The sequence below is a fragment of the Anomaloglossus baeobatrachus genome, chromosome 3 (genome assembly GCF_048569485.1).
Source record: "Anomaloglossus baeobatrachus isolate aAnoBae1 chromosome 3, aAnoBae1.hap1, whole genome shotgun sequence".
Lineage (NCBI taxonomy): Eukaryota > Metazoa > Chordata > Amphibia > Anura > Aromobatidae > Anomaloglossus > Anomaloglossus baeobatrachus.
This window is the reverse complement of record NC_134355.1, coordinates 664,094,205-664,110,971: the sequence shown is the minus strand read 5'-3', so window position 1 is coordinate 664,110,971 and position 16,767 is coordinate 664,094,205. Positions and strand designations below refer to the sequence as shown.

At 46.0% G+C, this 16,767-nt stretch overlaps 1 protein-coding gene across 1 annotated transcript in view; it reads left to right on the top strand.

The window, feature by feature from the left end:
- Positions 1 to 16,767, top strand: part of LOC142297394 (uncharacterized) — a 181,706-nt gene that overhangs the window by 150,137 nt on the left and 14,802 nt on the right. The window contains exons 16-18 of the mRNA XM_075341620.1: positions 4,021 to 4,181; positions 11,663 to 11,839; positions 15,899 to 16,040. Coding sequence (XP_075197735.1) covers positions 4,021 to 4,181; positions 11,663 to 11,839; positions 15,899 to 16,040 — 480 coding nt within the window. The remainder of the gene's footprint in view (positions 1 to 4,020; positions 4,182 to 11,662; positions 11,840 to 15,898; positions 16,041 to 16,767) is intronic.

Below are 16,767 nucleotides of genomic sequence, written 5' to 3'. Positions count from 1 at the left end.
AAAGAAGAGAGAGAAGAGAAAGAGGAGAAAGAAGAGAAAGTAGAGAAAGAAGAGAAAGAAGAGGAAGTAGAGAAAGAAGAGAAAGAAAGGAGAGAGGGAAAGGAGAGAAAGAAAGGAAAGAGAGAAAGGAGAGAAAGAAAGGAGAGAGAGAAAGAGAGAAAGAAAGGAGAGAGATAGGAGAGAGAGAAAGGAGAGAAAGATAGAAGGAAGAGAGAGAGAGAAAGAAAGAAGAGAGAAGAGAAAGAGGAGAAAGAAGAGAAAGAAAGGAGAGAGAGAAAGGAGAGAAAGAAAGGAGAAAGAGATAGGAGAAAGGAAAAGGAGAGAGAGAAAGGAGATAAAGAAAGGAGAGAGAGAAAGGAGAGAGAGAAAGAAAGGAGAGCAAGAGAGAGAGCTCACAGCTGATGTCCGGCTCCTCCCCTCAGTGCATAATTAAATTATATTTATAAATATATTATAAATATAATTTATTAAAAATAAATAAATAAATTTACCGGGTCTAGCACTCGTGTTCTGTAGCAGAGATGACAGTGTCGTGTGGATTACGTCGGACCTGAAGGGGTATTGGAGGATTTTAATAAAATGGTGAAACTGTGTTTTTTTGTCTTTTATTCCAAATAAAGGATTTTTCGCGGTGTGTTTATTTACTTTCACTTTATAAATAGATAATAATTTTAATTTAAAATTATAAATAAAAAAAAAAAAATTATTTACCGGGACTAGAACTCCCAACGTTATACTTCTTAGGCAGGCGCTTTATCCACTAGTCTATTGCCTGTTACAAAACCAATAGGCAGATTTTCTAATCTTGAAACCTGCTGTGCTGACTGAAGTCTCTGCTAACTGCATGAGTCATTTCATTGCTATGGAGCCACTACATCCCGAGAGAGCAGAGCTGACCTTGTTGTGTGGATTACTTCGGACCTGGAAGGGTATTTTTGGTATTAGTAAAGGGGTGAACCAGGGTTGGTTTTTTGTCTTTTATTCCAAATAAAGGATTTTTCGGTGTGTGTGTTTCTTTACTTTCACTTACAGTTTAATCATGGAAGGTATCTCGGGGAGACGCCTGCCATGATTAAACTCATTATTACCCCAATTGCCACCACACCAGGGCAATTCGGGATGAACTGGGTAGAGTCCCGCAGGACTGTCGCACCTAATGGATGCGGCAATTCTGGGCTGCTGCAGGGTGATATTGTTAGGGTGGTGGGCTCCCCATACCGTGGTGTTAGGGCCAGGTGGACGGGCAGACCCAGGAGGTGGATCCACTGGGCCGAACTCCTTGATGAAGGCAAGGGGTCTGGTAGCCGGAGCACTATGGGTAGCAGGACAGTCCGTGTACAAGAGTAGAATGGTGAAGTCCCTGGGACCACGGAGTCACTGATGGTAGTCCGGGTGACGGAGCTCAGGTTCGGAGGCCGAGATGTTGTCAGGCGGAGTCCGGAACCGATGGAGCGAGAGGACGGGTCACCACAGGGATCAGAGGTGGTACGGACTGACAGGATGGCAGATAGTCAGCGTTCGGGGTTCGGGAATCGGCAGGACCGGATGGTGAGGCAGGAACGGCTCTAGAAGAGAGATAGATAAGTATGGCACAGAGACACAAGGAGACCTGACTCCTAGCTTGGAAAACACGAAGAACAGGCCCCGCCCACTTGGACACTAAACCCCTTTATACCCTGTACCTGTGTGCTCAATTTCCTGTCAGTGGACGCTGGCCCTTTAAGAAAGGGTCAATGACCGCGCGCGCGCCCGAATGCGCATGCGCGCGGCCCGGGTGCCAGAAGCCAGGGCAGGGAGCGGTGAGCAAGAAGCAGGAGAGCCGGGCTGGGGCTGTGTAGCCGACGGGCGCCGGGAGCGGGGACCGGGACGCCTGGAGACCGCGGGCAATGGAGGCTGGAGACTGGGGAGAGAAGCAGGGAAGCCGGGGAGCGTGGCAGGTGAGCCGGGGAGCAGGGCAGGGGACCCGGAGAGCGTGACACGTGGCACTCTCCATCCTGACAATACCAGCCTACAGCCGTGCGGCTTTATCCTGACTGGTACCAAATATGGGGGAAACCGCATTTTATTTATTTTTTTATTTATTTATTTATTTATTTTAATGCACGATACCGGCGACTGTAATTGGTTGCAGTGAGACAGCTGTCACTCAGCTTGGGGACGTGTCTGACTGCAACCAATCATAAGCGCCGGTGGGTGGGGAAAGCACGGAATAACTAATTGACTAATGAAGCGGCAGCCATTTTCTAAAGAGGAAAATATGCTGCAGATTTGTGACAGCCGTGGAGTGAGACACCCGTGATCGGTGAGTAGGAAAGGGAGAGGGATTGTGCTGGGGATGCAGGATACATGCAGATAGCAACATGTGCACATAGCCTTACTGTGAAAAGCCACATTTATAGTGATCAAACTGTTCTCGAACGTAACTCGAGCTGCTGAACTTTTAGCAAAAAGCTCGAGTTCTAGTTCTATCTAGAACACCCCCCAAAATCACTCGAACCGCGAACCACGAACCGCGCTCAACTCTAGTTACCACTTACAGTTCAACAGAATGGCGGCTATTTCTTGACAGCTCTAAAAAGAGTCTGAAATGTGTTCTCCTACATAACGGTAATATTAATGCAACGGTTCTAACTGGTCATTCAATTCATCTACGAGAAGATTATAATGACATAAAAATTGTCCTCAACTAACTCAAGTATGAGGAGCATAATTGGATCATTTATGTAGATCTTAAAATGTTAAATCTCCTGCTAGGACAACAGAGATGTTTCACAAAGTATTCTTGTTTTCTGTGTTTGTGAGACAGTTGAGCTCGGAAGAAACACTGGACACAGAAGGAGTGGCCGAAACATGAAGCTCTGGGAGTAGGGATGCAAAATATTGTGAATGAACCTGTAGTTGACCGAGACAGGATCATTTTTCCCCCACTTCAAATCAAACTTGGTTTAATGAAGCAGTTTGTTTGGGTTTTAAATAGAGAAAGTGAATGCTTTCAACTTATTATTTCTGTTTTTCTTGCCTTGCCTTTCAAAAAGATAAAAGCAGGCGCATTTCATGGATCTCAAATTAAACCCTCATATGTGACAAAGAATTTGCAAAGAAGATAAATAAGGAGGAGAAAGCAGCATGGCAGTCTTTTGTGGCAGTTACAAAGAACTTCCTTGGCAGCAAAAAAGCAGAAAACTATGAACTTCTGGTTCAAAAGATGCTGTTGGCTTTCCGTGACATTGGATGTAACATAAGCATTAAGATTCACTTCTTGAACAGTCACCTTGATAAGTTACTTACGCTTTCATCAAGATCTAAAGACAATGGAAGAGCATTATTAGGGGCGATGAGACAAAAATATGCTGGCAGACTACTGCTGGAGCATCAAACGAGATTGTCCTCAACAAGTACACAAACGCAACATCTATACATGCAAATTTTTGCCTGAATAGCAATTAAATAAGTTTTGCACAAATTTTAAGTGTTTTAATATGTTCTATTTTGAAATTGTAGACAAACTCTGATGCAATCATATCTTTTAGTGTATTTACTGCATTACATTATTACATTTTCACAAAGATGATGCCCAAGAAGACGTTCTACTTCATAATGTTAAACTAAATGTTGATATTTGTTCAATAAGATGAAAATCTTGAATTGCAAAAAAACTTTAGCTTACAGAGAAAAACAAATCTCGTTTTGAGATCAGAAGACTTGAATTAAGTAAGAACAAGTGTTTTTGTGGATGCAACAAAATGTTTGTTCCCTAATGTAATCTTTTCACATAGTGGAAGTTTTGATTGATTGAGGACCGGTGCTCAGACCCTCACCGATTCCTCAAACAAGAGGACTGTAGTGCTTGGTTGACTATTGTGCCACCTCTGCGTAGCTCTCCTTGGAGATTGAGGTTGGTGGTTCATGGATCTATAGACCTGAAGACCTAAAATGCTATGAATAATATATAAAGAGCAGTTTTCATTTTTGGGCATAATTTATACTATACAATATTCTTAATCTCTCTCAAATTTCCAGGAAAACCATTCGAGAACACAATGATAATGAACGCAGCCGTCGCCAATATCATTGTCTCCATATTACTGGGTCATCGCTTTGATTATGAGGATCCAGTATTTTTACAGCTAATGAGTTATATAAATGAAAACATAAGACTGGCGGGAACCCCAATGGTCATGGTAAGTTCTTCTACATTGCCAAAAACATTTCTATTCATCATCACGAAGCGTAAATAGGCACAATAAACAGGATAACAATGCTGATCTTGGCCAGTGAAATTGTTACAAAATCTTGTGTTTTGTATTTATATTATTACTATTAATGGTTGATGCTGGCAGTGCATTGCAGACTTTAGTTACGCTGACCTTCGCTGTGACACATGGCGGATAAGCTTTGATGCCTCATAAGGCTGTTATATGACAAGTACAAAATACACTTTGGGGCTTGTCGTTGCCTCCTCCTCATTGTCAACATACAATAAATTGCAGCTTATGTATTATTCTCAGCTTGACCCACTACGTGACTTAAAGGATTAGAATTATTATTCTAGCCTTAGCAAGTTATAACTTATGACCTATTCACCTGTTAGATGATAATGATGCTCATCACTCTGCGTTCTGTGGCCAATGAAACTCTCACCGGTCTCTAGGCAGGGGGTTGATGAACCTCTATTAAATGGAGCAATTGCCATGCACATGCATCAGCTCTCCATTCATTGTCTTTCAGTCTGTAGGACATAGTAGAGTAAAGAACTTAGCTTACCTCTAGGAGCTGCAGATATGTGCCTCTATCAATCAGCAAGCAATATGTATATGTACATTATATACTTTATTTATACAGTATATGTGTTAAGGAAAATTCCACAGTTTTGGGAAATCTCCTTCTTAACAGTGAATGTGTGCTAAATCTCAAACTTAAGGTCACTGAGAGCCGCTGGAGAAATTCAGACCACACAAGATAGCTGGTATGAAATCCTTTCTCAGTAAGGTGCCAAAGTGTGACATGCCTCATTATCACAAGCCTTTTTATAGAACAGTACTGGGCTAATCTTTTAGAAAAAATCATAAGCAAAATATATTGTATTCTCACATTTATGTGTGTATATATAATATACTGTATATATACTAGCTGTAGTACTCGGGTGTTGCCCGGGATAGTAACTGTCTCTCTCCCAGTCTCTGTCTCTGTGTCGCTGTCTGTCTCTTTCCTTGTCTGTCTGTGTCTGTCTCTGTCTGCCTGTTTATATATCTCTGTCTGTCTTTGTATCAGTTTATCTGTCTCTACATCTGTCTCTGTGTCTGTCTCTATCTCTGTGTCTCTCTCTATCTCTCTGGCTGTCTGTCTCTCTCTTTCCCGGTCTGTCTTTTTCCCGGTCTGTCTTTTTCCCGGTCTGTCTCTTTCCCGGTCTGTCTCTTTCCCGGTCTGTCTCTTTCCCGGTCTGTCTCTTTCCCGGTCTGTCTCTTTCCCGGTCTGTCTCTTTCCCCATCTGTCTCTTTCCCCATCTGTCTCTTTCCCCATCTGTCTCTTTCCCCGTCTGTCTCTTTCCCCACCTGTCTCTGTCTGTCTCTTTCCAGGTCTGTCTCTTTCCAGGTCTGTCTCTTTCCAGGTCTGTCTCTTTCCCCATCTGTCTCTTTCCCCATCTGTCTCTTTCCCCATCTGTCTCTTTCCCCGTCTGTCTCTTTCCCCACCTGTCTCTTTCCCCACCTGTCTCTGTCTGTCTCTTTCCAGGTCTGTCTCTTTCCAGGTCTGTCTCTTTCCAGGTCTGTCTCTTTCCAGGTCTGTCTCTTTCCCAGTCTGTCTCTTTCCCCACCTGTCTCTGTCTGTCTCTTTCCCAGGTCTGTCTCTTTCCCAGGTCTGTCTCTTTCCCAGGTCTGTCTCTTTCCCAGTCTGTCTCTTTCCCCACCTGTCTCTTTCCCCACTTGTCTCTTTCCCCACTTGTCTCTTTCCCCACTTGTCTCTGTTTGTCTCTTTCCAGGTATGCCTCTTTCCAGGTCTGTCTCTTTCCAGGTCTGTCTCTTTCCAGGTCTGTCTCTTTCCCAGTCTGTCTCTTTCCCCAACTGTCTTTTTCCCCACCTTTCTCTGTCTGTCTCTTTCCCAGGTCTGTCTCTTTCCCAGGTCTGTCTCTTTTCCAGGTCTGTCTCTTTCCCAGGTCAGTCTCTTTCCCGGTCTGTCTCTTTCCCCACTTGTCTCTTTCCCCACCTGTCTCTTTCCCCACCTGTCTCTGTCTGTCTCTTTCCCAGGTCTGTCTCTTTCCCAAGTCTGTCTCTTTCCCACATGCGTCTCCCCGTATCTTTTCCTGTCTCTTTCCCTGTCCCTGTCTGTCTTTGTCCATCTCTTTATCCATGTCTTTTACTGCCTGTCTCTTTCCCTGTCTGCCAGTCTCTGTCTGTCTCTTTCCTTGTCTATATCTATTTCTCTGTCTCTTTCCCTTTCTGTCTCTATCAAGGTCTGTATCTTTCCCCATCTATCTTTGTCTGTCTCTCTGGCTGTCTCCTCTTTCCCTGTCTGCCTGTTTCTGTCCCTGCCTTCCTGTCTGTCTGTCTCTTTCCCCATCTGTCTCTTCCCCCGTCTGTCTCTTTCCAGGTCTGCCTCTTTCCAGGTCTGTTTCTTTCCCTGTCTGTCTCTGTGTGTCTTTTTCCCTGTCTGTCTGTCTCTTTCACCATCTGTCTGTCTGTCTATCTCTATCTGTCTCTTTCCCTGTCTGTCTCTCTCTGTCTGTCTCTTTCTCTCTCTGTCTCTTTCTCTCTCTATCCATCTCCCCACTGACATCATATTACCTCACACATAATGTCTTTTGTTCCTATAGCAACCAATCACAGCTGCTATTAAAACCAGTAGTTCCAGGCTTCATTTACTTTAATGGAGGCAGGTTTTTGGAGAGTAACTGTAAAGCGCGGGGTTAAAATATCCTGTCAAAAATACAGTGTATATATATATATATATATATATATATATATATACAGTACAGACCAAACATTTGAACACACCTTCTCATCTCTAGAACAACTGTTAAGAGGAGACTTTGTGCAGCAGGCCTTCATGGTAAAATAGCTGCTAGGCAACCACTGCTAAGGACAGGCAACAAGCAGAAGAGACTTGTTTGGGCTAAAGAACGCAAGAAATGGACATTAGACCAGTGGAAATCTGTGCTTTGGTCTGATGAGTCCAAATTTGAGATCCTTGGATCCAACCACCGTGTCTTTGTAGAAAAGATGAACGGATGGATTCTACATGCCTGGTTCCCATCGTGAAACATGGAGGAGGAGGTGTGATGGTGTGGGGGTGCTTTGCTGGTGACACTGTTGGGGATTTATTAAAAATTGAAGGCATACAGAACCAGCATGCCTACCACAGCATCTTGCAGCGGCATGCTTTTCCATCCGGTTTGCGTTTAGTTGGACCATCATTTATTTTTCAACAGGACAATGACCCCAAACACACTTCCAGGCTGCGTAAGGGCTATTTGACTAAGAAGGAGAGTGATGGGGTGCTACGCCAGATGACCTGGTCTCCACAGTCACGAGACCTGAACCCAATCGAGATGGTTTGGGGTGAGCTGGACCGCAGAGTGAAGGCAAAAGGGCCAACAAGTGCTAAGCATCTCTGGGAACTCCTTCAAGACTGTTGGAAAACCATTTCCGGTGACTACGTCTTGAAGCTCATCAAGAGAATACCAAGAGTGTGCAAAGCAGTAATCAAAGCAAAAGGTGGCTACTTTGAGAGTCATGTTTTACTGGAGCTTTGAAAGTTGAGAAATTGTAGAAATATAAGTGTTTAGGCCCCATACACAATAGACTGATGTTGTCAAAATACAGCAATATCAATTAATTTGATAGACAGATGATCGGGAGACATGATGATCACGTATATCCGTATATCCGATTTCAGACCTCCAATCGCGTTCTCTTTTACATACGGTGTCAGCTGACATGTCAGTCGGTGGCTTTCTCATAGAAAATACAGAAGTGCTTGGCTGGACCACCGCTCCTGTGTATGGGTTTTCGGTAGAGATGGTTGTAGACCAAACAATCAACCAAAGCATTGTTCAGCTGACAGTCATTTAACATGCATAACCAGCTTTAAGGGCGCTTTACACGCAGAGAAATCGCTAGCGATGTCGCTCGTGAAAGCACCCCCCCCCCTGTCGTTTGTGCATCATGGGCAAATCGCTGCCCGTGGCGCACAATATCGCTAATACCCGTCACATGGACTTACCTTCCAAGCGACGTCACTTGGCCGGCGAACAGACTCTTTTCTAAGTGGGCGGTTCGTGCGGCGTCACAGCGACATCACACAACAGCCGTGCAATAGAAGCGGAGGGGCGGAAAGCAGCCGCATGAAAGACACGCCCACCTCGTTGCCAGAGGACGCAGGTACGATATTGTTTGTCGTTCCTGGGGTGTCACACGTAGTAATGTGTACTGCCTCAGGAGCGACGAACAACCTGCGTCCAAAAGCAGCAACGACATTTGGGAAATAGACGACATGTCGACAATCAATGATTTGGTAAGTATTTTGCATCATTATCGGTCGCTCATACGTGTCACACGCAACAACGTCGCTAACGAGGCCGGATGTGCATCACGAATTTCGTGACCCCAACGACATCTCATTAGCAATGTTGTTGCGTGTAACGGGCCCTTAAATGGTACATAATCAATCCTGGTAGATTGATGAGAGATAAAATGTCCCAAAGAAAAGCTGTTCATACCCGTTGTTAAAGAGTTGATGAAAGCCATCAATCTTAGCAGGATTGACAAACAATATTTGGATTTTAAAATGGGTGATCATTTTCTCTCTCTAGTTAAACGGAACCAATCACCAGGATTTTCGTATATAAGGTAAAGCCAGTGCTATACTGGTACTATCAGGTTAATTCTATACAGACCTGCAGTGGTCAGCTCGGATGTGTAGGTTTTGAAATCCGAGAAAGTAAAGATTATAAAATCGGCAGCTTCTTGAGTGACAGCAGCTGAGGAGTAGATAATATCTGGGGGAGAATTCATAGTTATCCCCTTCCTCTGTTACAGTTAGCATAAGTATTCTACAATTGATGTAACTTTTCACTTGTAGGACCTGTGGTGAGGTCATACCCATGTGACCAGACCAGGGGTATGACCTCACCACAGGTTCTGGATGGGAAAAGTTATATCGATTGTATAATACTTATCCCCTTCACTGTTAGAATTAGCATAACTATGAATTCCCCCCCAGATATTATCTGCTTCTCAGCTGCTGTCACTCAAGCAGCTACCGATTTTATAAACTTTACTTTCTTGGGTTTCAAAACCTAAACATCCGAGCTGACCACTAATGGTATATATAGAATCAGCCTGATAATGCCAGTATAGCACTGGCTTTAGATTATATACGAAAATCCTGATGATTGGTGTGCTTTAAGTCATCATACATGTAGGTAAATCCAAGTTGTTTATGTTGAATTCAGGTGGTCTATTGTGTATATGTGCAGCCAAAGCATTTCCAATGTTATTGCCTTTTGTGGAACTTATTGTTGGACAATGTTCACTTTTAACCTCTGTGTAGTTATGAAGTATCAAATTGTTGTAAATTTTTCCAAAATTTCATGTTTGGTAGAATCCAAACCTTTAAGGATTTGATATGCAAGAATTTAGGATAGTACCATGTGTTTTTACAGCCAGAATTGTCAAGTCATTGATGTTTAACTTCTTGTTGGGCAATGTTTGTGATCACTGTCTAGTAGAGATGAAGGAATTTAATCATTATGAAATTAATTTGCCACGAATTTCCACAGAATTTCAGATTTGCCAGAATCCAAAATGTTTGGCTTTGATTTGCACAAATCAATCAAAATGGCAGCCAGTTGTTTAAGCAGCAAGTAATTGATGTCAGGCCTAGTCAGCTTTGGAAAACATTCCTATCTGAAAGATAGGACAAAGAGGTGAAGGATGCACTGGGCGGCAAGATGAGGCTGCAGAACAAGTGAGAGGCAGGAGTAATCTTTTATTACTTTCAACACCTTCTTGGTGCTCTCAAATCAAACCTAATGTATTGGAACTGAATCTACTTATTGTTATTATTTATTATTATTATAGCACCACTTATTCCATGGTGCTTTACATATAAAAAGGTATACCTAACAAAAACAAGTTCAATATTCATGAACAAAACAAGACACATACTGGTATAGGGGGAGAGAGGACCCTGCCCATGAGGGCTCACAGGCTACAAGGGATAGGTGAGGGTACAGGAGGTGAGAGGACCCTGCCCACGAGGGCTCAAAGGCTAAAAGGGATAGGTGAGGGTACAGGAGGTGAGAGGACCTTGATCATGAGGGCTCACAGGCTACAAGGGATAGGTGAGGGTACAGGAGGTGAGAGGACCCTGCCCGCGAGGGCTCACAGGCTACAAGTGATAGGTGAGGATACAGGAGGCGAGAGGACCCTGCCCATGAGTGCTCACAGGATACAAGGGATAGGTGAGGCTACAGGAGGCGAGAGGACCTTGATCACAAGGGCTCACAGGCTACAAGGGATAGGTGAGGGTACAGGAGGTGAGAGGACCTTGATCACGAGGGCTCACAGGCTACAAGGGATAGGTGAGGGTACAGGAGGCGAGAGGACCCTACCCATGAGTGCTCACAGGATACAAGGGATAGGTGAGGCTACAGGAGGCGAGAGGACCTTGATCACAAGGGCTCACAGGCTACAAGGGATAGGTGAGGGTACAGGAGGTGAGAGGACCTTGATCACGAGGGCTCACAGGCTACAAGGGATAGGTGAGGGTACAGGAGGTGAGAGGACCATGCCCGCGAGGGCTCACAGGCTACAAGGGATAGGTGAGGGTACAGGAGGCAAGAGGATCCTGCCCGCGAGGGCTCACATGCTACAAGGAATAGGTGAGGGTACAGGAGGCGAGAGGACCCTGCCCGCGAGGGCTCACAGGCTACAAGGGATAGGTGAGGGTATAGGAGGCAAGAGGATCCTGCCCGCGAGGGCTCACAGGCTAAAAGGGATAGGTGAGGGTACAGGAGGCGAAAGGACCCTGCCCGCGAGGGCTCACAGGCTATAAGGGATAGGTGAGGGTACAGGAGGCGAGAGGACCCTGTCCACGAGGGCTCACGGGCTACAAGGGATAGGTGAAGGTACAGGAGGTGAGAGGACCTTGATCACGAGGGCTCAGAGGCCACAAGGGATAAGTGAGGGTACAGGAGACGAGAGGACCCTGCCCGCGAGGGCTCACAGGCTACAAGGGATAGGTGAGGGTACAGGAGGCGAGAGGATCCTGCCCGCAAGGGCTCACAGGCTACAAGGTATAGGTGAGGGTACAGGAGGCAAGAGGACCCTGCCCGCGAGGACTCACAGGCTACAAGGGATAGGTGAGGGTATAGGAGGCAAGAGGATCCTGCCCGCGAGGGCTCACGGGCTACAAGGGATAGGTGAGGGTACAGGAGGTGAGAGGACCTTGATCACGAGGGCTCACAGGCTACAAGGAAATGACGAGGTTACATTAAGTGAGGGTAGAGCTGCCAGTTGATTCAAATAAACCAGCCCAAAATAAGTTTCGGGATATTTGCTTATCCCTATTGTCCTGCAAAAACAAGGCATAATAATTACACTAATTAAATGTGATTTATGGGATTAAAAGGAAATAACTGCTCCATTATGTTTTTCCTCTACAGTTGTACAATACGTTTACATCTCTGATTCGGTGGTTACCAGGATGTCACAGAAAAGTCAATCAAAATGCTGTAGACACCCAAAAGTTTATTAGAGAGACCTTCAAAAAGAAAAAGGAGCAGCTGGATGTAAATGACCAGAGAACCTTGATAGACACTTTTCTTGTCAAGCAGCAAGAAGTATTGTACATAGGACTTTCTTAAAGGGAACTTGTCAGGTGCAATAAGCACCCAGAACCACGAGCAGTTCTGGGTGCATATTAGTGTTTCCTGCCTAACAGTCCCTGTTTACACTAGTATAAATGAACAGATCTTTAGAAAAAGTATTTCTAAAGATGGTTTATGATATGCTAATGAGGCCAGAGACTAGTCAAAAGAGCATTACTTCCCTTGTCTAGTCGGCCCCCTTAGCATGTTTACATGCCCCTGTGAGCGTGCTAACATGCTAATGAATGCGCAGTGACACTGCAAATTCCTCACTACTGATGGTGACCGGCAGAGAATGGATGTGCACTTCTCCTGATCCTGGGACTTCCGATCGTGCTCACTAAACTGGTGCAGGGTGTAAGGTTCCTGGCTTCAAATAGGTTTAGTGTGCATGACTGGAAGTCCTTGGGACTCTTGATTATGTGAAGTGTGCATCTATCCACCGCCATCCGCCATGAAGAGTGAGGTATGTGCAGCGTCGCTGTGCATTCATTAACATGTTAGTACACTCATAGGGGTGTGCTAACATGCTAAGGGGGCCGACTAGCCAAGGGAAGTAATGCCCTTGCAACTAGTCTCTGGCCTCATTAGCATATTCTAGTGGGTGAGCATACCCCTACAAAGGAAGCTGAAGTTGACCGGAGATGTTATTAATAAAAATGTTTTATTTGTATCTGCATGTACATTGTGTTAGGGTACCCCTAGTGGCCGGGTGGGACGGCTGTCACCACAGTGAGGAGGAGGAGCCGGCAGAAATCAGGGGGGAGGAAAGGAGAAGTGTATGTGTGTGTGTGTGAGAAAGGCAGTTGGATCCGGGACGTGAGAGAGTGAAGATCAAGGGGCAGAGTGTGGGGGCTGAATTAAGAGGGGACGCCGGAGTGAACAGGAGTGTACGGAACCTCGGAGAGTGAAGCTACCGGTGTGGGTCCGGTGTGTGTGTAACCGCCAGTGGGAGCCCAGCGAAGTGGAATAACCAGGGCACATCCCCACGTGAGGGTACGTCAGGGCAGGTTGTCCCCCAGCCCCAGAAAGTGTTTTTTTCTGCTACAGCCGGATTGTGACTTCGTGTGTAAATAAAGATGTCTTTTGTTTTCACCACATCCTGCCTGAAGACTGTTTGTACAACGGCCGACGATGACATCACCACACTCTGCCCCACCAAGTTAGTTCCCGACCTTGAAGTAGTGATGGAGCCAGGGGAGAGCCTTGAATCTACAAAGGCCACGACTACAAGGCTGGAGGCCCCCCTGGCACATCAGTACATGTGGCGTAGTCGGCAGGATGCGAATTCCCTGCCGGGGACCCAAGAAGCCGGAGATCAAGTGGTGCCTAGGGCACAGGATCCGGACTATGCGAGAAGATTTCCAGTCCCATGGTGGGAAGAAGAAACAGTGCCTGTAGCGTTGGACCAGGCACAAGATGGCGGCAAGATGGCCGTCGTCTATGAGGAAGAAGAAAGCGCGCGAAAAGTTGGCGCCAAAAGAAGAGCCTGGGGCTGGCCGGTGCTGAAGAAGAAGTTCGGAGTACTCCGCCCAAAGAGGGGAGGCGCCAGTCCCAGGGCACACAGAAAGACATGTGAAGTGGGCGGTGTTTTGAAGAAAAAGAAGAACCGCCGCGGAGGGGTCAATATGATGTGTGAGGCTGGGGGTGGAGTATGCTCAAGAGCGGGAAAAATAGACCCGCCTCCACTTCCTCCAGTATCTCCACTGACCTCGCCGCCATTGCGAGAGCTACCAAGCGTTTGCACAATGGAGACCTCCAGGCAGCAACAGGAGATAGAAGCAGCGATGGCACTCACCCACCTGGGCAGAAGGCGCCCCAAGCAGTCTGCGGCTGCAGCTGCGAATGTGTCATCGCTTGCGTTACCGGCCGCTCCGGTATCCGGTTTTATCCGGTGACGATTATTTTTATAACCGGGTACATTTGGATGTTGAGGGATTACCTCAGCGGCTACACACGCTCTACCCAGGAGAGAAAGTCCAGTTTATACCTGAAGTGGGGTGCCACGGCCTCTTTGCGGTCAGCGTCTCCCGTATGCCCACCTCCCAAGAAGCTATTCAGTGGCAGCAGGAGTTAGAGTGGGAGGAACACCAATGCCGGCGGCGGGCGCAGTCAAGACCGGTGCTGGGTGAATCCTCTCAGGCAAGACGCACCCTAGCCGTCGCTCCAGAAGTAAAGGCCGGACCACCTACCGACTCGGAGAGGGGAACCCCGGCGGTGCTGGCTATCAGCCAGAGTCTTAACAGCAATCCGGTTATCATCTTGGATATACCACCACCGCCTAGGGTAGCGACCCCATCGCCTCCATCGGTGACTGAGGAGACCATGACACCGAAGCCTGCCGTTGCCTACGAGCCTTTTCAGCGGCTGCGCCGACAGCCCGGGCAATCTCTGTCCGATTACATCAGGGCTCAGAGAGCCGAGTGGAAGCGGGTGTTGCACCCCGAATAGAACATTTTGACCAGTTTATTGGAAGACCGGGTTTTCGTTTATAGTTGAAGTTCAGCAACGTTTAAGTGACTGAGCCCGGAGAGAGTCTGCTGCCGGACTGGGCCAGGGGCTCCTCCGCGTCATGGAGAAAAAGTTTTGTGTTCCTGCTGCTCACAACCAAGACCGGGAGCGCTGCTAAGCCTCCGGGCACCACCAAAGACCGGGAGCGCTGCTAAGCCTCCGGGCACCACCAAAGACCGGGCGCTGAACTGGTGCCCCTTCTTCTGGGCCGCCGGTTGTGGACTGGTTCGTAGTTTGTTCATCATGATGTGCCTAGTTTTAAACATGTGTGTTATTTTATGTGGAGCCGTGCCGGGAGGCTCGGGTTTTAAGAGGGGAGGTGTGTAGTGGGTGAGCATACCCCTACAAAGGAAGCTGAAGTTGACCGGAGATGTTATTAATAAAAATGTTTTATTTGTATCTGCATGTACATTGTGTTAGGGTACCCCTAGTGGCCGGGTGGGACGGCTGTCACCACAGTGAGGAGGAGGAGCCGGCAGAAATCAGGGGGGAGGAAAGGAGAAGTGTATGTGTGTGTGTGTGTGAGAAAGGCAGTTGGATCCGGGACGTGAGAGAGTGAAGATCAAGGGGCAGAGTGTGGGGGCTGAATTAAGAGGGGACGCCGGAGTGAACAGAAGTGTACGGAACCTCGGAGAGTGAAGCTACCGGTGAGGGTACGTCAGGGCAGGTTGTCCCCCAGCCCCAGAAAGTGTTTTTTTCTGCTACAGCCGGATTGTGACTTCGTGTGTAAATAAAGATGTCTTTTGTTTTCACCACATCCTGCCTGAAGACTGTTTGTACAACGGCCGACGATGACATCACCACACTCTGCCCCACCAAGTTAGTTCCCGACCTTGAAGTAGTGATGGAGCCAGGGGAGAGCCTTGAATCTACAAAGGCCACGACTACAAGGCCGGAGGCCCCCCTGGCACATCATTACAATATAATAAACGATCTTTAGAAATACTGTTTCTAAAGATCTGTTTATTTATACTAGTGTATACAGGGACAGTTAGGCAGGAAATACTAATATGCACTCACAGCTGCTCGTGGTTCTGGGTGCTTATTCCACCTGCCAGGTGGGTCAAAATAGGCCTCAATGTGAATAAGGGCTAGGAGTGACTGGGTCCCAACATTGGGGCTTATTTTGGCCCATGGTAAGGTTTTAATATTAGAGAGTGTAGGTACTGTCCCAACTGGGTACACCTTGTCGTGGTGGGATGGTTTTATGCTTTTTTTGATCAAACACAGTGTTTACTAAGTACCCTATGTTAATTTATATGCATTATGCTATTATTCAGTTACAGCAGGATATACGTCCATATTATTTTTGTATTTGTTTTTTCTTTGTCTTACAAGCTGCATGTATACCAACTCATATTCTAGCTCACTTTTTTGTTTTTAAATATCCCACAATGTTTGCTGTCTGAGGATTATTTAGAAGAGTTTTATATATCTATTGCGTAATATCTGTTTAATATTATCTATGGCCTACATTAGGATCCACTTGTTTCTGAAAATGTTTTTTTTACATTATTTTAGGAAAAAGCAGAATTTGCATCATATTTCCACAATGAAAATTTAGTAATCCTTGTCGGCAACCTTTTTGCTGCTGGAATGGAGACAACTTCAACCACTCTACGATGGGGTCTTCTTCTGATGATGAAATATCCCGAGATACAAAGTAAGAAACTATTTCTTTAAACAATCTTACACTAACAATTGTTTATTTTTTCAGAATTGTATTTCTTAAATTAGATTATAACTAGGAAAATAATATCATGCCACCAGTCAGTGTCATGGCAGTCTCCCTGTTGTTGGAGACTAGTGACAGGAGCCTCTCATCTTCACCTGGCTGTGTTTCGTTACTTTTAGTACTGAAATGGTTAATGTCAATCTTGCAGCTGGCAGCTTTTCCAGCAATTCCTAGCTGGGAGTGTTTCAGCTGCAATTATTTTTTAGTCACACCCTTTAGGTTTAAATAGAGGTGTTACCCAGCAATCCCTGCTGAAGATACAAATTCATTTGTATACTGGCCCCTTTGGTGGAAGGAGCTGAGTTGGAGCATTCCAGAAGCCGGAATTTTTGTTGTGTTGCTGTTTATCCCCTGTTTGTCTCCCCTACTGTCTTATCTTATTAGTGCAGTGGTGGGTTTAGTGAACCTCACCTGCTTCACACTAGTCAGAACACCTATAGGGTTTTCTCAGGGTTGGCGATAGTTACGGAGACTGTATAGGGACTGGCTAGGAATGTAGGGACAGCTACAGGTGAGGATAAGAAGTGTCTCATCTCTTACTAGCACCAGGGCCCTCCATTATTGTGTCCCCGATGTCCCCCCTTTGTTTGTGGTGGTGTTTTGGTGATTTTTTTGTTGTGTGTCAGACTCTTTTTGGTTTTAACACTCTCGCCAC